At 40.2% G+C, this 23,818-nt stretch overlaps 2 protein-coding genes across 2 annotated transcripts in view; both read right to left on the bottom strand.

Annotated features, from left to right (window-relative positions):
* Window positions 1–23,818, bottom strand: part of LOC135223662 (DNA topoisomerase 3-beta-1-like) — a 275,775-nt gene that overhangs the window by 162,718 nt on the left and 89,239 nt on the right. The window lies entirely within an intron of this gene.
* Window positions 1–23,818, bottom strand: part of LOC135224249 (DNA topoisomerase 3-beta-1-like) — a 47,884-nt gene that overhangs the window by 19,851 nt on the left and 4,215 nt on the right. Inside the window, exon 2 of the mRNA XM_064263100.1 lies at window positions 18,799–18,917. Coding sequence (XP_064119170.1) covers window positions 18,799–18,917 — 119 coding nt within the window. The remainder of the gene's footprint in view (window positions 1–18,798; window positions 18,918–23,818) is intronic.

Here is a 23,818-nt window from a genome sequence, read left to right as displayed (position 1 = left end):
TTTTTTTACACTTTTCATTCATTAATATCTTTTTGTACATGGTACTGTGCCTTTCTCAATATGTTGGAACTTTGGCAAAGTTTTACACCTATTTGTAGTTCCTTAATTTACTTAATCTTTGTTACACAGTACAATGGAATGTACTATGGGCAGCCTGATAAGGCTTGTAATGTGCATTATTATGAATTTTTGATAGGGTCAATCATCTTATTGTGCAGTTCTCCGAGCCAGGTCAGTTCCACAGAGCTCACCTGTTTTCACAGCTCAGATTGGTCAGCAAAAAAAGTGCAACCTATATAATTCCAAGGGAAGCCATAAGATATGCCTTAAATGTCAGTTTTCTTCAGCCTTGGAGTCCTCTGCTTCAAGATCTAGGCCCTTCAAGGGCATTTATAGTGCTTGACAGCTAAGATTCTACTACTTCCACTTCCTATTCTCCTACCGAGATACAGCAAACCTGCACTTGTACATAGACATAAGAAATGCTAGATAGACCACCTACACAGGATCTGTCAGAAAGGTCCACAATGCAGCCAAACCTACAGCCACGCTCAGAGACGTTCTTTTGTTGGTTTCTAAGGTAAGGCTTAGCAATCTCCAAATCCTCCATTAGACCAGAACCAAGCAAGTAAACAAAGAACAGTGCCAGGCATGCTCCCGACTCAATAACTGTTCTAGTGACTGATGCCAAGATGAGTCAGGAGCCACGACCATAGCAGCACAAAGCAGAAAAAAATAAACTACTGCAATCCCAGATCAAGTCCATGCCTGGACCAGACCCATACAAGCAGAGGAGCCTAGACCAGATACACAACTGGATAATGCCACTTCTCAAGAAAAAGCCTACGCACACAATTGTACAGGCGGCCCTTGGTTAGCAGCAGGGGTTCCGTTCCAGGCCGCTGACGCTAAGGCGATTTTAAAGCCTACAGCTGCCGCACACCTTCTTTCGGAATACTAGACCAGTTAACACCGCCTATACCAGTCAAACAGCGCCATAATCCCACAATGGCACAATAAAGTAAAATTATATTTATTGCAGTATAGTACTATAGCAATTTACTGTACAGTACATTATAGTATTATATAAAGGGATTTTGACGAAGGAAAAATCTATTTCAGGGTGATTGGCTCGTGTCGCCCTATGAAAGGATCCTTAATATCATTCTTTCTAGGTAAAATTAATCTAAAATTACCAGAGAAAAACAAAATTAAGAAAATGTCAGTAGAACTGACTCGCTCACTCTTAAAAAGAAGTGTCGGTATGGCAATAGGGGCGAGTGGGAACACTACCACGAGACATTCACCAATTAGACCTTCCAATCAGAATCCCCACAAGAGAGAGCTGATACCAACGGGCGATGCGGCCGCTACTACTACTACTAGAGGACGCCACGGACAGCAGCGCCCCTAGCGGTCATCCTTAATCTAAAAACATCTTGTCCTGCAGGGGGGGGGCAGTCAATACAGGGTGGGTTTCATAGGGCGACACGAGCCAATCACCCAGAAATAGATTTTTCCTTCGTCAAAATCCCATTTTCTGGGCTCAGCTCGTGTCGGCCTATGAAAGAGTACCAGAGAAACAGACAAGATGGGAAAAAGGGACAAATGAAAACAGTTGTAAAATGATGGGGATATAATATAAGTAAATCAGTTATTACAGCATATAAACTAAGTACTTAAGGCTAACTTATTCTAAACAGTGACATAAAAGAAAGTTAGTAATGTAAAGTACTTAAAATTACAGTAAACATAGTAAATAACAATAATGCAGTGTAATTTTAACAAAACAGATTTACTTAGATAACTTATTTACAAAATATACAAACACATTGTGTCCTACCCTAGCATAAAAATAAGGGTAGGTACACTGAAGTACATTATCAGTACATAGTTGTGGATGTCCCTAGCAAAAAAATAAGGGACAATCCACTAATATGATCTCAGCGGCTAAGGCTAGGATATCCGAGTAGCATGGCGATAGGGTGAGGCATGTTGGATGAGGTAGGTAGAGAGGAGACCTGGATCTGTACTACGACTACTATACAGTATCAGGAGAAACAATGTTTCCCGCTGCTACTGCAGAAAATTTTAAAGATTCCAAGGACTTTAGATAATGACGTTTAAAGACTGTCGGAGATTTCCATCCAGTATACTTTTTAAGATCCTCAAGTTCATATGTTGAAAGTAATTAATTGAGGTGGCTACTCCCCTGATGTCATGTGCTTTTGGAAATGAATCAGGATTGGCTTGTTTAATGAAGTAAAGGATTTGTGCCTAATGCCTTTTACTGACAAAGTACCACCTCTCTCATGAAGAGAGAACCTGAGGATCTTGAGGATGTACGAGATAGAAAGGCTCTTAAAGTTGATACTGGGCAGAGAGAAGGGTCTTGCGGAAGTGGGATGACTTTCCAAGGGGCCCACCTTGCAAGAGGATCCTCATTTTTAGCCAAAAAACTACGATCGGAGCAAGCAGAATTCTCCTGAGGGGAGGAATTCCACATGACCCGCATCTCTGGATAGAGCCGACAGTTTCTGAAATTCTAGCTCCTGAAGCTAGGCTTAATAAGAATAATGTCTTTCTAAGAAGCATTATGAATGTACAAGACGAGTTGTCAGTATCTGAAGCTAGTTGAGGACATCATTTAAGAACCATGAAACTGCAGTAGGCCTTTGAGAAGGTCTAAGTCTAGCACAGGCTTTAGGGATAGACGTGAAATAAGATTCAGTCAGATCTATCTGGAAACCTAACTGAAAGATCTTCTTCAAAGCCGATTTTATGAGTAGTAATAGTGCTAGCTGCTAAACCTTTTCAAACAAGGATCTGAAAAAGGATATAGCTAAATTAACTGTCATGGTTGTAGTGTTTGATTCCTTCAGGAAGGATGCTAATTTTTAACAGCTGAGTCCATATTGTCTAATAGTTGACTCTCTCTTATCTGATTCTAGGAAGAGGATATTTTGTGGATCAATATTAGCATCTTTATTAGCCGCAAACTTCATGAAGTCCATAAAGTTAGGGTCTGAAGAATTCCTGAGGAAGCGAACACAGTCCTCATTTGTACTGATTGTGACAGCTTGGGATTGGGAATTGGGAATCATTGAGGTCGGAGACCCAATTCCAGAAGTAGAGGATACCAGTTGCTCTTGGGCCAGTCCGGTGCAATCAGAGCTACTATCCCTTGAAAGTCCTCAGCTTGCTCAGGACTTTCAAGAGGAGATTCACTGGAGGAAAAGCATAAATTTTTCTCATGATCCCAATCTAACGACAGGGCGTCCGTGGCATAAGCCAGAGGGTCCAGGTTGGGGGCCACATAGCAAGGGAGCTTGTGGTTCGCTTGTGAGGCGAAGAGATCTACTTGGAGACCTGGGACCCTCTGACATATCCACCGGAATGACCCGTCGTCTAGGGACCATTCTGATTCCAGAGGGACTGACCGGGACAAAGCGTCTGCTATCACATTTCTTACCCCCGCCAGGTGAGTGGCGGACAGATGCCATTTGTGTTTGTTTGCTAGAGCAAAGATGGCTATCATGACATGGTTCACATGCTTGGATTTGGACCCTCCCTCTGTTTGATGCAATGAACTACCACTGCACTGTCCAAAACTAGTCTTAGATGAGACTTTTCGGGGGAAGCAGTCTCTTCAAGGTAAGAAATACTGCCATTGCTTCCAGAACGTTTATGTGGAGCTGGCGTAAGTTGAACTGGCCGCAAGTCCCCTGAACCTGTTTGAACTGAGAAATATCCCCCCCCCACCCGGACAGGGAGGCATCCGTGTGAATGGTTAACACTGGAAGGGGATATTGAAGGGGTACCCTGCTTGGCTAAGTTCTTTGCTTTTGACCATGGACGGAGTTGATTGCGAAGGATCTGTGGAATTACTGACAACTTGTCTCGAGATTTGGCGTTTGCTCTCGAACGCCAAACTCGATTTATCATCTTTTTAGCCTTGCTTTCAGGAGGATATCTGTCACTGAAGCAAACTGAAGGGACCCTAGGATTCTTTCCTGGCTTCTCCTTGATGTTTGCTTGCATTTGAGAAAATGTCTGACAGATTTTGCTATTTCCTTCCGTTTGGCCACTGGAATTGACAGATGAAGACAAATCCCATTGGATTCCTAGCCACTGAAAACGAGACTCCGGGGTAAGTCTGGATTTCGTTTTGTTATATCGAACCCCAGATGTTCCAGAAAGTGAACTACCTTTTTGGTGGCTTTGAGGCATTCCTCGACTGTGTGGTGCCCAGATCAAACCAAATCGTCGAGGTATGCTGCTATCATTATTCCCTGAGCTCTCAATTGCTGCACAACCACTTCTGCTATTTTCGTGAATACCCTGGGGGGGCTCATTCAGACCGAAGGCATCACTTTGAATGAGAATGTCTGATTTCCTAGCCTGAATCCTAGGAATGGGCGGAAGTGTCTGGCTATAGGGATATGATAGTATGCGTCTGTAAGATCGATGGAGCCATGTGACGGCTCCCCCACGAGGAAGTAAGGTCCTTACTTGCGGAGAGGGTAAGCATCTTGAACTTGTCGCAACGAATGAAAGAGTTTAGCTTTGACCAAGTCTAAGATTACCCTTCTTTTTGTTGATTTGCCTTTCTTTGGCACGCCTGAATAAGCGACCTTGAAATTTTAGATGCTTGACTCTCGCAATAGCTCCTTTCTGAAGGAGTTCCTCCGCATAATCTGTCAATTCCTTTGATGGTATTTGGCGGAATGATTTGATTGGAGGGGGATCTTTGATCCAACTCCAACCCAATCCTTTGGACACTATGCTCTGTGCCAATTGCTGAACCCCCACCTGTGACAGAAGAGGAACAGCTCCCTCCTACCTGGGGAGCCTCATTGTTGATGGCGGGTTGGACCACCACGCCCTCCTCTGAAACTGCTTACTCCTTGTCGCCCTCCCTGCGCCACGCTGGCGAAAGTAGCCTCTTGCCCTACCTCTCGATTGTCTATTAAAGGGAGGGTAGGTCTGACCTTCATACATAGGGTTGAAGGCCGGCGAGATGCGTAGGAGGTCGAAGGTTGTGACTGAGGAGACAGCAGGAGGATGGGCTGGTTCTGCTTTGATGTAGAAGGTTGTCCCTGTGGGTAACCGGGACGGCCTGAACGAATTGCTGCTGTTGTTGGTGTTTTCTGGTAAGGCTGGAACCTTTTTCCAGACTTCTTTGGTTTCTTACCAGCAGTGGGGACGGATTCTTGCTTCCTCTTAGATGAAAATACCCCACCTAGCTCTAAGGCTCTGGTTGAGCTAGCAGCTCGTGTGTACTTCATTTACAGCGGACTCTGGGAAGAGATCCGCTCCCCACATGCTGGAAGCCAGGAGTCTATTAGGCTCGTGCCTAATAGTGCACTCCTGCAGAACGTGCTTTCGGCAATTCCTCCTAGCTTGGAAGAAGTCGAAAGCATCCGTTTGAACCGTCTGAAGCTGGGACTTGGCCAAGATTTTAAACAAAGGTTCCGTGCCATACGAGAGAGCAGCCATCTCTGTTATGATCAGCGAATTGAGGGACCTGCCAAACCTAGTTCGAGCGTCGAACTCTGCCTGAATCAAGGAATCAGGCAGCCTTGGGAGCTTTTCGCCGAACTGGTCCATGGCGCAGTCCGGTTTGAGCTTACCAAGCGGTGAACGTGGCTGGCAAGTTCTCCACAATTCTCCAAAAGCTGGGAAGAGCGGAGAAGTAGACTCTGCCTCCCTTAGCTGTGGCATGGGCTCATCCTTGAGGACTGCCTGAAGAGTCGTTTCTACTATTTTGTAGCGAACGGAAGAGAAGCCTCCTCCTCCGTCGCAAAATAGTGAAAGGACTCTTGTACGCCTGGAGCTTGGTGTTTGTACACTCCCAGTCCTCACTGCAGTGAAAACCCATTCTTGCGTTGAGCATGATCTCTACTGTAGAGAACGTTCTCCCTGGAGATCTTGTCCTCCCTAGTAAGTGCCGCTACGGTCAGCCTAGCATAGCCAATGAAAGGCTGCGTCAATCCCGGAGGATAAAACTCGAAGTCCTCAATCCTGCAGTTCCACACTCCGGGATAGAGATCATACCATCCTTAAACGGAGCGTAAGCGGCTACTCTCCATGGGTTCTCCATGGAGAAAGCTGGTAGTGACTCATATGGTGGAAGCTGGAAAATACCAGCACTTGTTACTGGGGAGACTGGAAGAGGGACCTGAGCGAGCCCAGCTACTCGGTCCTCGTTCTCTCTAACTCTGTTAGAGAGATCCTGGATGGACTGGCCCGACTGAGACAGAGTGCTCAACAGTTGTGCGAACATCTGCTCGAACTTTGTACCTAGGCGGAGACTTGAGCCAACCATCTCACCCACCTGTTGCATCACCACTGCTGAGAAAGCAGTGGGATCAAAGGTGCTGGGTCCCGCTACTCCAACCGGCGTTACCGGAGTGGATGCGGTGGAGGCCGGAGAAGGCATTGGCTCGGCGGGAGAGCGCGAGCCTTCTCCTTAGAAAGACTTGCTTCTAGAGCTCTTTGGGTATGAAGAGCTCGGCTTGGCCTTCACCGCGTCGCATAGGAAGTCGAAGACTTCTTTAGCTGAAGAAGACGACGACGACTTTTTAGAAGTCGTCTTAAACTAGGGTCTTCGGTTCTCTCTGTCCCTTCACCTTTGGGGGTAGAGAGAGAGCGGGGAGAGCGGGTAGGGATCTCAGATCCCACAAAGCCTTGAAAGAAGCACTTGAAGAAGGGACAGGAGAAGATCCAGGAGCGCCCAAGGAAAGACCTTGGGCACCCGACACACCTACCTCAACCAACAAATCCTCAGCACCTACCGCCATAGGCTCAATGTTAAGGTCCAGGGTAGCGACGTCCGGGACCGACTCTTGTGTGGCCACGACCCCGAAAGACTGCTGCATCTCCTGCTGGATGGAGGCTATGAGAGGGGCTGCGGATATGGGGTCAACATACCCTGTTGACTTGCCTCCGGAGAAGATCTGAACGGCCAGCTTCTTGTCTAAAATGTAAGGCTGGCCTTTGGCGGCGTTCTTTCCGAAGCCGCCTACCCACGCTTTCAGGGTTGCAAGAGCGACCTCCCTCACACCAGCAGCCTGAAAGAAAAGGCGGAATGAGCTTCTAATGGCGGGACGGGGTTAACAAGCTTATGTCTAAGAGTTGTTAGTAAAACGATAAAAAAGTCTATAATCGACTTACCCCCTCCACCAGCTGACTGGCCAGGTCGTAGCAGATGGCGCAGGCTTCCGGGTGCCAGACGATCATATCGTTGTAAGGTGTGGCACACGGAGCGTGAGACCTGCACTCATCGTGGGCGCGAGGGGTCGTACAACGTCGCGTTGCATCCCAGGGACCTGACAGTTGGTAGCCTGTAAGTGGAAAGATACATAAGTATCAGGAGAACACTTACAGCCTAACAGTTGCTCCGCTGGTGCCGGAACGAGAAAGTTAGATTAAACCAGAGCCCCGCCATAATACGTGTGGTAGTAATATGGTTGGTTGTCCTAGGCTACGCCGGAGACAAGAGATAGAATCCAACCAGGTGTGGTGGTGAAATGAAACCACGACGGATAACGGCGGAGATGGTATACATACAACATAAATAAAATTATAGAAATCATCGTAAAACTAGGGTATATCCTTAAAAATAACAATAATTATCAAACCTTTCCCCACCCGTCTACTAGAAGAGTGCCCGGGTAAGAAGAACAAGCTCCCTTCCGGTAGCGGGGAGAGATGCAAGGATATAGTAGGCAAGCAACGACCACTAGTAGTGACCACCCCGCGCTGGCGGGAGCCAGTAATCTATAACCAAAGGTGCCCCGGCTGCGGCGGAAGACTCCGTTCGTTACAGAGAGGGAAGGTGGCTGAGCGACTGGGTAAGGGGGGGGGGGGTGGGGGGGGGGGGAGGGTCTCGGCGTAAACACGGCGGGAGAGAGAGGGGGGGGGGTGGCCTACTCCTCCCCAGTCCCAACAACTACCCGCTCGGTGACCCGGTTACCCATGAGTGGTCGCCCTATACCCCCCGCTGGGGAGAACCCCTGGCCTCCTCAGAGAGGGAGGAGGAAGGCAACTGAGGTTGTCATGGCAACCAAGGGGTCCCCCAGACGCCTCCCTATACCTGGTGGGAGGGGAAGGGAAGGGAAAGGGTAAGGTGCGATGGCAAACACGTGACCGCAAGTGGCCTAAGCCGCGATAGCAACACAACCGTGGAAGGGCCACGTTGAACCAGGCTGTACCAATACATGGGACATGCACCTAGGCTAGCCTCAACCCCCTAAATAGAACTAAATTTACATCGTAAAGATGGAAAAGACACTTTTAGTAGAAGAAAAAGAAGCCCAGGAGGAGGCAAACTGTTCCGAGGAACAGAAGCCTACTCGGAGCCAGCGATAGCCGATGAAGAGCAAGAGCCGGGATGCTGGGCTGGAACACAGAATAGCCCTAAATACCAAACTAAGAGAAATGGTAAAAGGGCTAACCTAGCTAAAACTCGATGTAAAAAAAAAAAAAAAAAAAAAAACGATGAACGTGATATAGTAAGCCCATAAGTATAAGAAGTCCCAGTATGGAAGACCGGGAATTCTTAACGAGGCAGCATGGTGCCGCCACGAGTCAACCGGGAAACCGTATATGACCTATTAAAAGGAAAATACTGGTTCCTGGAAGACTAAAATACAGTAAAATACTACTTATGAGGCACTTAACTTAGCCGTTGCGATGGCAGCACGTTCCATGATGAATGGTGAGATAAATCCCGTGAAAATAGCACAAGCAAGAAAATGCGTCCGAACGCTGGCGCTAATAATTAAGGATGACCGCTAGGGGCGCTGCTGTCCGTGGCGTCCTCTAGTAGTAGTAGTAGCGGCCGCATCGCCCGTTGGTATCAGCTCTCTCTTGTGGGGATTCTGATTGGAAGGTCTAATTGGTGAATGTCTCGTGGTAGTGTTTTCCCACTCGCCCCATATTGCCATACCGACACTTCTTTTTAAGAGTGAGCGAGTCAGTTCTACTGACATTTTCTTAATTTGTTTTTCTCTGGTAATTTTAGATTAATTTACCTAGAAAGAATGATATTAAGGATCCTTTCATAGGCCGACACGAGCTGAGCCCAGAAAATACTGTAAAGTGAAAATAAGCCTAGCTTTAATCCTTTGGGTGTCTAGAGTAAGAAAAGATAATAATAAGGTTTTATACAGTGTCGTGGGTAGCTGCAGTGTTCAAGATACAATAATTCATCTTACGATCATCCGATTTTATGAGAGACCAAATTACAATAGCCTAACCTTATCCATCTTCCAGTTACATAAGTTCAAAAACAGCCAAAGAGAAAGATGAAACGTATGGTTTTACATTATACTCGTTGTGTAAACGTGATACGGCTATGAACAAGACGAACGAGAAACAACTTTTTTTTTTTCTAAGCACGATCCCGAATTGGATAACAACATCCGTTTGGCTTGTATTCAATCATCGTTACTATAGTACACTATTACCATAGTTGTTATAAATGACGTTATGTAGAATAGGACTGAGATACCTTAATATAATACCTTTATTCGCTCTAGATCAAAGATCAATATAGATGAAAGATCAATCGGGATATATAATGTTAAATTTAAACTAGTTATAGCTGAAGCTCAGAAAACTATTCAAGCTGCTAATGACCATTATCGTGCATCGGCAACAAGGATAAAACTCCAGTAAATGTATGCCATCAAACAACAACCATAGATAAAATTTAGATAAAATCATTTTAATCAAAACTACTATGCTTGAAAGAAACACATTTTACTGTTGGTTTCACGCCAATATAAGATAAATAACGTAAAGTTTGTATATGATAATATAAAGAAAAATGCGAACGGAATCCCGTAATTTTTTTACTCAATAAACATGCTGCCAACGTAATCTATCAATTATAAAAAAAAACTTAGTTCACAATCACTACAGACATATTCAAGTCATATTTCCTCCTAAAAACACGTTGTATAAAGAAAATAACCTTGTCTCATATGTCAAGTATCTAGATATTTGTTTATGATAACTAAAACAAGAAAATTTGCCCAGAATTGCATTAAATGTGGCGAAACAAACTTGTATTTTGCCATCAGATGATTTCCAAACCAAAACAATGGCTGCTCACGGATACTGGCTTAGATTTACCGTAGTATTTTATGATACAAAAATGATGAAGAATACATACAATATTATTGGATACAGTGAAGTAATGTACTAACAAAATTTTTAAAAGATTTATGGAAAAGATGCATATTACTTTTTCTTCTGTGATTATCTTAATTTTCATCACTATGCCATCTACGTAGCAGCGGATCTCGAGCTCATGCGATCGTATCTCAATTTTTGCTCAAAGTAACAAAGCAAAAAATCAACTGAGTTGCACAGATATATTTTGTACTTCTATCCCATGGAAAAACAAACAAATTGCAGTATAGGAAAATCAAATGTACGTATATGCAAGTTTTATCTTTTAAAATCAATTTATGCAACAATTGCAAATATATAATTTGTTATAAAAACATAATTCAATGATAATTAAAATTTTATTATTTGGGCACGACTGAAGAACCTATTGTCTTCATGTGAAGGGCTGTTACAAAGACTTCAAATGGACATGCGTACTACCACTGTATCATATTTAAGTACAAAAAAAAAAAACCGGTACAGTGGTCCCCCCGTATTCGCGGGGGATGCGTACCAGACCCCCACGTAAATAGTTAGAAACCCGCAAATGTTTGGAACCCCTATAAAAAATGCTAAAAACAGCCGTATTTTGTTAGTTAAAACTCAAGAAAAACCCACTAAAAATTTTCATGCTTGGTTTTTTTAAGTTTTATCACAAAAAGTGCATTTTATGATGAAATTCATAAAAAAAAAACAAGGAATTTGTGGATATTTATCATAGAAAAATACCGCAAATGAGCGAATTTTCTGCGAATAATGTGGGGAAACATTGCCAAGAGAAATCCCGCGAATGTGTGAGTCCCGCGAATCTGGAGAACGTGAATGCATGGGGTCCACCAGTGGTCCCCCGTATTTGCAAGGAATGGGTACCAGACCCTCCGCGAATAGCTAGAACCTGCGAATAGTTGGAACCCCTACAAAAGCACTTAAAATGGCCAATTTTGTTAGTTAACACTTAACATAAACCAACTAAAATTTTTTATACCTGGTTTTTTTAAGTTTTATCACAAAAGTGCATTTTATGACAAAATTGATAAATAAACTAGAATTTGTGGTTATTTCTCATGGAAAAATACAGAGAATAAGCAAATTTCCTGCAAATAAAGGGTAGATATGGTCCAGGGAGAAATCTGCAAAATGCGTTGTAAAATAATTTATAAAATAAAATAAATTATATCTGTACAGTATATGAGAACATAAAATGACAAATTTTCTAAGACAATTTTTATTTTTCATAGCTACAAACTGGAGGTCTTTAACAATTGGATAATCTTCTAGCGCCTAGCTGGATCTGGTTAAATCGCAGATGAAAAGCAAGGAATCTTGTGAGATCTGGCAACGTGCGTATGTCGGGTGAAAACTCATCAAGGACCACAGACCCACGCTACTGCGTTCAGTCTTTCCCAACCCAGGATGTCTTTAAGAAGACAGAGGGGGAGCTAGAGGTAGGCAGTACAACATTAAGACCTCAGGTTTCTAGCTATGAAAAATACAAATTGTCTTAGAAAATTTTTCATTTTTTCATACACGAACAAACCTTTGGTCTTAACAATAGGATAGACTTATACTTCGAGGGAGGTACAGACATCCTAAACTGGCTGGGGGCCTACCCACCAGTCCAGCTCAAGAAGAAATATCTACCGGAGAGGGACTGATGCCCGTGAGAAGCTAGATACAGTGATATCCAACAACTCAGCCATTGAAATATGGGACAAATCATTGTACAGTGTTCCCCCTGTATTCATGGGGGACGTGTACCAGACACCCCAGCGAATGGTTAGAACCACCACTAAAAATGCTTATAACTGCCTATCTTGAAAGTTCAGATACCAAATGTATACCTTAAATACAGTAACACCCTACTTCAAATAAACCTAAAATTAGTAACCTATTACTGTATTAATCTTTAAGGTTATATTATCAATATCATTTCAAAGTCATGCTAAACATTTTACCATTAGAAATATACACCTACAGCCAATAACAGAGAGAGAGAGAGAGAGAGAGAGAGAGGAGAGAGAGAGAGTAGGAGAGAGAGAGAGAGAGAGAGAGAGAGAGAGAGAGAGAGAGAGAGAGAGAGAGAGAGAGAATAACTCCTAGATTCTAACTCCTTCCCCTCCGCCACACATATATCAAAATGTCATTTACTCTCCCGCCCTCCTTCCTCAAAGTGGATAAAAAGACTGGGAATGGCTATTTTTGTATTAATCTTATTAATATTTAAAAACTAGTTATAAGGTAAATAAATTATTTATACTACAAAACAAATAAACATACGTAAGTAAGAGAAAGAGTGAGATAATAATAATAATAATAATAATAATAATAATAATAATAATAATAATAATAATAATAATAATATAAGTGTACTTAGGAAGCAGACCCTCTCTCAAGCATACTTTATTAAAAGTAATGGCTACTTCAGCAGCGTTACACTTGTAGAGATTCTTCTCTATTTTGCGAATAGCGGCTTTTTCAGTGCTACTTAAACAGGCTAGTAGAGGGCCTATAGAGGTCATGGTAAAATACGGGTCAAAATAGGTGTATATATTTGAATTTTACAGATAAAACTATGATACCATAGTCATCAAAGTCATTAACGATTTTCTCTCTCTCTCTCTCTCTCTCTCTCTCTCTCTCTCTCTCTCTCTCTCTCTCTCTCTCTCTCTCTCTCTCTTCTAAAGCGAGCTTTCGTCTGGAGCTGCCAGACATCCTCGGGCTGGGAAGCTGAGGGTGGACTGATCTTGGTGCGGTGTCCGTCCTCCTTATATCTGTGGTTGACAGCAGGGGGTCTGCCCCATGCTTGTCTCCTATTGGCTGGTGGCGGTGAGTCTTGTTTTCATTGGCTGCCTGAGCCAGGTCTCAAGCCCCTTTCTTCGGGCCGATGGTTGGCGTTGCAGCATATCCTGCAGCCGCCTGGACCTCCTAAGCGGCGCGTGTAACATTGATGGGCGTTGCGCTACGCTTGTGGGACGTCACAGCTACTTTGATTTCCATCGGCTGCAGGAGTACCTCGTTCGGGGGCGTTGTCATCCATAGAGTTGTCATGATCGGTGGTGTCATTGTTGGTGGCAGGTCTTCTTATACTCGTAGAGAGGTAGAAATTCTTCCTGCGTTCGTATTCAGAGTAGGTTTTTATTTGCTGGATGAGTAGCGCCTCCAGCAGGCGCAACCGGACGGGCATCAGGGGCCTTCCCGATGATCTTCGTGTTCTTTATGATGAACATCTCGGGAGATGGCCTCGTGATGTTTAGTGCGGGCGTGATTCTTTATAGCCCCTCTTGGGCGTGGCACGAGAGTCTCTTCGACAGTCGCATGGTAGTCATACCTACGTAGGCGCTGCTGCATTCGCGGACTGGGCATGTATACTGGTACACTACATGCGTCTGCTTCAGGGGGTCTCGTACCTGTGGAGAGGGGTTATTTTTCATAATAAGATCGCGCGTCCTCCGATTCTGGTAATATATGATTAGATCGATATTCTTGGTGTCGTCAGTCGGGGATACATTATCAGAAATCAATTTTCTTAATGGCGTCCTCTTCTTCACGGTAATGGAAACTCATGAAGGCTTTGTAGTACAGCTTGATATTATCCTTGGGGGCGGGGCTGCGGGCTCTCACTACCGTACCATTTCTCCAGGGCTGTGCGGACTTCCTTGCTGATAATTATTGAGTACCCGTTATTCACAAGTACTTGGGAGGCGCGGTCGAGTTCCTGGTGAGTGTCCTGCCAGGTTGAGCAGTGGGAGAGGGCCCTCTGACGAAGGCCCTGACGGTGGTGCTTTTGAATCTGGGGGGGCACTCGCTGTCTCCGTTGAGGCAAAGTCCTAAATTGGTTTTCTTTGTGTAGACGGAAGTACGGAGACCGTCTTCCGTCTGCTTACAAGGACGTCGAGGAAGGGGAGCCGATCGTCGGAGCTGCGTTCGACTGTGTAATTCAGCATACTACACTGCTGAAATGCTTGAACGGAGGGCTTCTACCTCATCCTCGGCGTCGACTTGCACAAGATGTCGTCAATAAAACGTCCATATCTGCGGGGTTGCTGCATCCTGGCAGTTTATCTGTAATATTCAAATATATACACCTATTTTGACCACCCTGTATTTTACCATGACCTCTATAGGCGCTCTACTAGCCTGTTTAAGTAGCACTGAAAAAGCCGCTATTCGCAAAATAGAGAAGAATCTCTACAAGTGTAACGCTGCTGAAGTAGCCATTACTTTAATAAAATAATAATAATAATAATAATATCCTTTATTTCAGCTCAGGACCATATACATGGAATATACAAAATACAGACAGTAACATACACAATCTAGATCCATGAGACAACATGATAAAAAAATGAATAATCGGCACTTATCCACAAAATAGCTGAGGTAGCATAAAACATAGTAATCATAATATTGGTAATAACAGTAATAATATTGGTGAGAAAAAAAATGCATTGAGAGTAATAACAGTTAGTGCACAGATTATATATCTTAAATTTCATCTAGAGACCTTAGGTGGTTACAGTAGTCAGGTCCAGAGGGCTTAATACGGAAATTGAATGTAAAAAAACCTTAACTTGATAGTATTCACAGTAATAATGAAAAAGTAAAATATCAGCAATAAATATAATAATATAATGTCAGAATCTGCAGATGACATCTTGCCAATACAGAGATTAAGTCCTTTAGGGGACAAAAGCCTCATTTTCCCATCTTTCCCACAATATAGATCTTCTTGCTTCACTCCTTAGGATGCTTTGTATGAGCAAGTTGCTGCTGTTTCTCACTCGGGTTACCAGACTGGACACTGTTCGCCTTACAATGATTTTTAAACTGTCCAGGTGTTTTTCTTTGAACATCTGTGTGGCGGAGTGGTAGCCGGGAGTGTTTGTGAGGCATCTCAAAATGTCATTGTGCACAACAGTGATACATCTCATGGTCTGTCGGGTTTAGTTTGTCCAGAGGGAACACCCATAGATACTGTAGCAGTACGAGCAGAAGAGCAGCAGTTTCATGTCTCGGTGACAGAAGACAAACCTCCTTGCAATCATGTTGCCAGTTGCAAATAGCTTACGGCGCCTCTGTTCAATATCTGCTGTATCTTTTAGGTTGTTGGTGATAATGTGACCCAAATACGGAAATTCGTGCTCAAATTCCAGCCGATGGTTTTCAAGAAAAATTTGTGGTTCTGCAATATGCTTAAGGGATCTCAGGAGCAGCGACATGTCCGGGGTCTTGGTTTCGTTGTAAATTATATCAAATTCCCCTGCATATTGGTGGCGAGTGTCGATGAGTCGTTGGAGACCTTGCTCTGATGGGGAAATCAGAACCATATCATCGGCGTAACAGAGGTCGTTTATAGTTGTTTCATTGACAGTGCATCCGATTGGGAGTGAGTTCAATTTGACATTCAAGGCATATGTGTACGTATTAAACAAGTATGGAGGGAGAATGCCCCCTTGACGCCCCTTTAGGGAGCTGAAGGTGTACAATAATACGTTACCCCATTTGACACACAATTGCTGTGTGGAGAACCAGCAATGTAAAATGCCAATTAGATATAGGGGTGTGCCTCTTTTATGTTATTGTTAAATCCCATTAAACTTTAAATTATTTGAAAACTAGTACTGTATATTATCATTTTACCATAAAATGTAGTAATCCCCTTAAAGATATACTGTATGCTTACACATCCAGCCCAAACAAAGGGCGAGAGTTACCACTATGACATATGTATCTCGTGGAGAGAGAGAGAGAGAGTTATCCTGATTTAAAAGAGTGAAATGGATAAATTATTGAATTTCTTTAAAATACTATCACATGAATTTTGAAATTAGTTAATATTATTATTACTATATTATGCAAAATATTAATAAACATATACACATGTACCATAGAAATTATCTCATCTCAGTAAAAGAGAGAGAGAGAGAGAGAGAGAGAGAGAGAGAGAGAGAATTTACATGAACTTAAGTGGGCATCACTCTCCCCTTCCTGTCACATTACTTGATATATTTGACAGCTGTTGGACCCAAGCCACCTCAGCTTGGCTACCTGGAGTTCATCAAAGACAAGATGCAGGGTAGAATAGATTTTCTTTCATTCTTGCATAATTTTTTTATTTATAAACTAAAATCTTACTAATTCACTTTAGTATTTTCTTTAATGAATTGATGTTGTGTTTACATTAGATTTGATATTTTAATTATTGTATAATTTATTATCATGCAAAAAAACAATACACCTCGTGTGATTTGAGAGAGAGAGAGAGAGAGAGAGAGATGAGAGAGAGAGAGAGACCACTGAACAGCAACATTATTTATCTGACCATCAAGAGTGAAATTATGAATTATTTCTGAGACAGAGAGAATAATAATGGAGAGAGAGAGAGAGAGAGAGAGAGAGAGAGAGAGAGAGAGAGAGAGAGAGAGAGAGAGCACACTCCCTCCCCTCCTGTCACAGTACTTTAACTTGACATATTTGACAGCTGTTTGGTACATGAAGTTCGAAAGAAAATGAGTAAAGACTGAAATTTCCTTCATTCTTACATAATTTTTTAATTTATAAACTAAAATCTTACTAATTCACTAGTGTTTTCTTTAATGAATTGATTGCTCTTTACATTAATATTAATTTTTGAAAATTAGTAAATCATTTATTTATCATATAAAAAACATACATCTCTGTAAGAGAGAGAGAGAGAGAGAGAGAGAGAGAGAGAGAGAGAGAGAGAGAGAGAGAGAGAGAGAGAGAGAGATAATTACTATTATGATATTTAATCTTATTAAACTTACTACTACAGTATTGATCAATATTAATATTTTAAAATTAGTAAATCACTTTTGTATCATAAAAATTTATTTAATCATGAAAACAACAACAAAATACACTAATTAGTGATTATTTATTGTTGGAAAAAACAGTGAATAAGCGAATTCCCCACAAATAATGGATAGATATGGTCCAGAGAGAAATCGATGAATCCGTAAATCCTAGCAGATTGTCCAAGTTATTTTATTTTATTTTGAATGTCAATCTCACCTAACGGTGCAAAGATATAAGCTAACTTTAACAGTAGGTACGATTCATTCCAAATAATAGCTATTTCTGTGAAAAGGGTAAACAGCATCACAAACCTTAAGGTCAGCAACCCAAGTTGCTTGGCTTAAATGGATGTATATGAGGTCTTCAATGAGTAGCAAAAATTTCATGGTCCTAGTCAAGACATGAAAAATTGCCAGCTTATTTCCATAATATATGTGCATGTACTAAGTGCCCATATTTTGAACGGCACCATCAAGTATGTATACATATGAATTGCAGTAATTTTAACCACAGCATCTGCTACGTATATGTACAATTCATTTTCCGCAAATTCCTTGGGACCCAAGAGATCATTCAGTGCTGAAATGGAAACTGACAGTAAAGGTTTGAAAAGGTTCTCAGATTTGAAAAGGTTCTAAAGGTGTAACAGGAGGAAAATCTCACAGTTGCACTATGAGGGTGGAAAGTAAGATGACGAAAGGGTATATGAAAGAAGGTACAGTAAAAGGAACAAAAGTGGTTGCAGCTAGGGGCCAAAGGCACGCTGCAAAGAACCTTAAGTAATGCCTATATTGTACGACATGAAGTCCACTGACAGAACTAACCCCCTATAGGGAAATTCCTTTTATAGGTCACTGCACTTGAACACTTCCCCTCTATACATATTGTGGTGGTGAGAATCATACCAAATATTCAATAACAAAGTGTCCCTAACTGTCTTTCACTCCATTTTCCAAGTCCTCCTCTGATGCACTGATAAGGTAAGAGAAAAAAGGAGGACAGAGTAGATTTATAAGAAAAGAATGCTACATAAAAATAAAAATAAAAATGGTAAACAGTAAATGCAAAAAAAATGACTGATAGTATAACAACAATAAACTAATGAGGTGGAAATAAGTGAACAGAATACTATATCTGGTGAAAATATAGGCATTGGAAAAACTTCCCAATATTGGAATACATGCTAGATATACACCAAGTTGAAAATAATATGCTTAAGTTTTCTATATGTATGAAAGTATATATAAAATTCCTCTCCTGCAATACAATATATTTGCTTCCTAATAAAGTGGTAGTCTGGTTATTGTAAATATTTACCTGGTGCACGTTAAGCTGACATCTGGGGGCCAAGAGGTTGTAAATTGTGATCAACTTATACTACTTGGCAGTAGTAGTAGTAGTAGTAGTTTAATAAGACCAATTAATCATTTACTGACTGAGCTTGTGTAAAGATACTGTTCTTTAATGAGAGGTGAAAATATGAACAAGGTAAAAGAAAAGTTGACCAGTGATGTGAGAACACCAAAGGGTATAATTTACTGTGGATGCTGCAACATGGTAGATGGTGCACATTGTCTTTCCAGGATGAAGTTTGTTATGTATTCCATATAATTACACATATAAACAGTAACATTCATATCACAATCACATTAAAAATTTATTTGGCAATAAAAGAAATAGGTATAAAAATATATCTAGCTTGCCAAGAGCAGAGAAAAGTAAAAGTACAAATTCAGAAGAAAATTACATTATTGTGTATAGTCTAACACAAAATGAAACTCACATAATTCTACTTACTTTGCTTTTTTATGCTCCTTAACCATATTCAAAAACATATTTGCAACATCCTTATCAAAGCTTCTGACTCTCTCCCACTCAAGAGTCATCTGACGCTCCTGTGTCACAGCTACTCTTATCTTGAGGAATAAGAAAAGGGAAATTAATATTGTAAAGGCCCAAAACCATTTAATAAAAATTATTCTGTTAAAATGAAGCATGTAAGGTAATCTAGTAAAATCACTTAGCTAAAATTCCCCAAAACCACAAAATGTTCTGATGCCTTTAACAGCAGCAATGCTCTTAATTCACAGTCATGATGGAATTCTAAAAAGACATGAGTGTGAGTTGTATTATATGCATTTTCAGGATCTCAGACACTGATACAATATTGCTTGGATGCAATTTTTTTATATGCATTTCATGTATGCAGCTCTGTGGTAAAAAAATATGTATATATATATACAAATATATATAATATATATATATATATATATATATATATTATATATATATATATGTATTTGTATGTATATATATATATATATATATATATATAATATATATATATATATATATAGATATATATATATATATATATATATATACACGTATATATATATATATATATATATATATATATATATAGATATATATATATAATATATATATATATATATATACACGTATATATATATATATATATATATATATATATATATATATATATATATATCTATATATATATATTTATATATATATATATATATATATATATATATATATATATATATATATATATATATCGTATATGTATATACGTATATGTATATACGTATATGTATATACATATATATATATATATATATATATATATATATATATATATATATATATATATATCATATATAGTAGTACCTCGAGATACGAAAGGCTCAATTTCCGAAAATCCAAGTTACGAAAACAAAGACGAAAAATTTTACTGCTCTACATACAAAAAGTTTTCAAGATACGAAAGGTTTCTGAAAGTCCGAGATTCGCCCCATAACAATTTTTGAAACTCGCGCCGCACGCTGCCATCTTAGTTATAGTAGACTCGCCACCATCCTCCTGCTCTCCCATTGGTTCCTGATGCTAGCCAAGCCATGAGATCCTTCTCTCTAATAGGACAGCATCCCTCCCATCATGCATCTTCTATACGTAGGTGTTGGCGTGCCTTAGCTCGGCCACTCCGCACCGAAACTTTACCGTACTCAATCGGCATTCGTTCTCTCCAACAATTTTATTAGTAACGTAAATTCGTTAGTGATTTCGTTGCAGTACATATTATCGTGTGTGCGAAGACTGTATTGTGTAACTTTACGTAAATTAACGTAGTCATGGGTCCCAAGAAAGTTGAAATTCACAGAAAGAAGCGCATGCTCTCTTTGGAGACAAAGATGGAGATCATAAAGAAGTACGAAGCTGGTATGCAATTGAATGTGACTGCAAAGGAATACGGCCGTAATCCGTCAACAATAGGCACCATCCTTAAACAGAAGGATGCCATCAAAGGCAACTACACCGTCGAAGGGCATCCACTATTTTGTCCAGCAAGAGGAGCCATGTGCCACGACGAGATGAACGGCTGCTCCTCGTCTGGATAAAAGAGAAAGAAATCGCTGGAGATACAGTAACGGAGACGGCATTCGCTCACAAGGCCTGTGCTTTTTTCGGCGATTTGATTGCCCAGGCCGAGACGACGGAGGGAAGGGACTTCAACGCCAACCCCAGAGTTCACGGCTTCGCATGGCTGGTTCGAGAAATTCCGTAAACGGACTGGCATCCATTCGGTGCGCGTCATGGGGAGGCTGCCAGCTCGGACACGAAAGCGGCTGAAGCCTTTAAAAAGACGTTCGACGAGATGATGACCAAGGAAGGCTACAGTTCTCAGCAAGTCTTCAACTGTGATGAGACTGGCCTTTTTTTGGAAAAAAAAAAAAAAAAATGCCTCGTCGGACATACATCACGGAGGAAGAGAAGAAGCTACCGGGCATAAGCCTATGAAAGACAGGCTTACGCTTGCACTGTGTTCGGAACGCCAGTGGGGATTGCAAGGTGGAAGCCCCTTACTGGTGTATCACTCCGAGACTCCTCGAGCCTTCAAGGCCCACAAAGTGTTGAAGGAGAAGCTCCAGTGATGTGGAGGGCTAATACGCAGAAGGGGAAGAAGGAAGCTGGGAGGGTAACCAAGGGCTTTTGTTCACCGCAGTGGGTAAATCTGAGTTTCGGCCTGACTGTGAAGAGTTTTTTGCAAGAGAAGCGCCTCCCCCCTGAAATTGTCTGATGGTGTTGGATAAGGCCCCTCCCCACCCCCTCCTGGCCTCGAGGAAGATATCCTAGCAGAGTATTCCTTCGTTAAGATTATTTTCTTCCGCCCAACACACCCCTCTCTCCAGCCCATGGACTAGCAAAGTGATAGCGAACTTTAAGAAGCTGTACACGAAACATCTTTTCAAAAGATGTTTCGACATCACCGATACCACAAACCTCACCTTGCGTCAATTTTGGAAGGAGCATTTCGACATCGTCATTTGCATCCAACTCATCGACCAAGCTTGGCAGGAGGTTTCGAGGCGAACCTTGAATTCCTCGTGAAGGAAATCTGGCCTGATGCCGTATCCGCCCGAGACTTTGAGGGATTCAACGTGGGCGAAGCTGGTGCTGCTGAGTCCGAAACAGTTGACGATCCTGAAAACTGTTTTACAACCAGATCTTGACGAGATCGTTGCACTCGGCAAGTCCATGGGGCTGGTCGTCGACGAGGACAACATCAACGACCTTCTCAAGGAGCACCAAGAGGAGCTTATGACGGATGACTGAAGGAGTTAGAGGGCATGCAACATAACGTCGTTCAAGAGGAGTTCTCTAGCAGCGGCGATGAAAAGGAGGAGCCTATGACAACGGCAGAAATTAAGGAGGTCTTAGCCGCTTTTCATAAAGTGCAATCGTTTATCAAAAAAAGACACCCCGAAAAGGCTCACACAGGTCGTATGCTTGCACAGTTCAATGACGTTTGCCTGAGTCGTTTCAGGAACATTGTGAAAAGTAGCAGAAGCAATCTTCCTTGGATCGTTATTTTTTAAAGAGGCCTTTAGCATTAGCAGGAGTAAGCAAAAAGGAAGAACCAAAGTGATAAAAAACAGAAAGTTGAAAGCAAAAAAGAAGAACCAAGTGATGAAAAACAGAATGTTGAATGTGGTGATGAAGTTAAAATTCTGTAAAAAAAAAAAAAAAAAAAAAAAAAGGCCTACGTAAAAGTAAAAAAAAAATTTAAAAAGAAAAAAAACGAAAAAATTATTTTACGTAATTTTCTAGATTTTTGTAAGTTAAGTGTTACAGTTTTGTTAAGGTGTTTCTTAAATTTTAGTTTTATAGTTTTCCTTAAATTTTTTTTATGTATTTTCGTAAAGTTAAGTGTAGGTACGTACATACGTTATCTGCCGTTTGTCCTCCTCCTCCTCCTCTGCCGCCACTTTCGGAGATAGGCCTCACTCGAAAGGTAAGCTTCCACATTTTACGTTACAGTAATAATATTTCTTGTACACTAATATACACTTTTATTACAGGTTTGGATTTTTATTCTTAATTTAGTATTGAATGGTCCAAATTGTTGTAGTATTTTCATTGTTTATGGGTCAATTTAGCTTTATATTATGAAATTTAATGGAGTGTTTTGGAGGGCTTGGAACGGATTAGCCATTTCACATGTAAAATGTGTTCCAAGATACGAAAAACTCATTATACGAAGGGCCGCCTCAGAACAGATTAATATCATATCTCGAGGTACCACTGTAGTTTATTTATATATATATATATATATATATATATATATATATATATATATATATATATACACATATATATACATACATATACATATACATATATACATACATATATACATACATACGTATAGTATACATACATATATATATACATCATATATATATACATATATATATATACATACATATATATATACATACATATATATATATATACATCATATATATATACATACATACATATATATATATACATATATATATATACATACATATATATACATACATATATATATACGTACATATATATATATATATATATATATATATATATATATATATACATACTATATATATACATACATATATATATACATCATATATATACATACATATATATATATATATATATATATATATATATATATATATACACATATATATATACATACATATATATATATATATATATATACATACATATATATACATATATATATACATATATATATATATACATACATATATATATACATACATATATATACATACATATATATATATACATTTGTAGCTCAAATGATTTATAGAATCACAGTGATGTGATAAGTATTCATAACAAGGCTGGCGTGGGTCAAACGCTCGAATCGGCTTAGCACGGCTGAGAGGGTTTCTTATCGATTCTAATTACCAATACACAGAGATCGGCGGTGATTTGTAATGGTCAGAATCGATATAAACTTATAGCCTCTCTGCTAGCGGACTTGGTAGCGTCACTGTCCGTTCCTGATTTCGTTCCCTGTCCAACTGGATGGTGGTTCAATCCCATGGGGGAACGAAATTATTATCAACTAAAAATTCCCACTTGGTACATATATGAAAATATATCAATTCCGAGGTAGAGCGAATTAGACATTAAAGGACATTTGTAGCTCGAATGATATATATATATATATATATATTATATATATATATATATAAATATATATATATATATATATATATATATATATATATATATATATATATATATATATATATATGATATATGTATATAGTATATGTATATATGTATATATGTATATATATATATATATATATATATATATATATATATATATATATATATATATATATATATATAGTATATGATATATATATACATATATATATACATATGTATATATATAATATGTATTATATACATATGTATA

The sequence above is a fragment of the Macrobrachium nipponense genome, chromosome 10, assembly GCF_015104395.2.
Source record: "Macrobrachium nipponense isolate FS-2020 chromosome 10, ASM1510439v2, whole genome shotgun sequence".
NCBI lineage: Eukaryota > Metazoa > Arthropoda > Malacostraca > Decapoda > Palaemonidae > Macrobrachium > Macrobrachium nipponense.
This window is presented reverse-complemented; position numbering and strand designations above follow the sequence as displayed.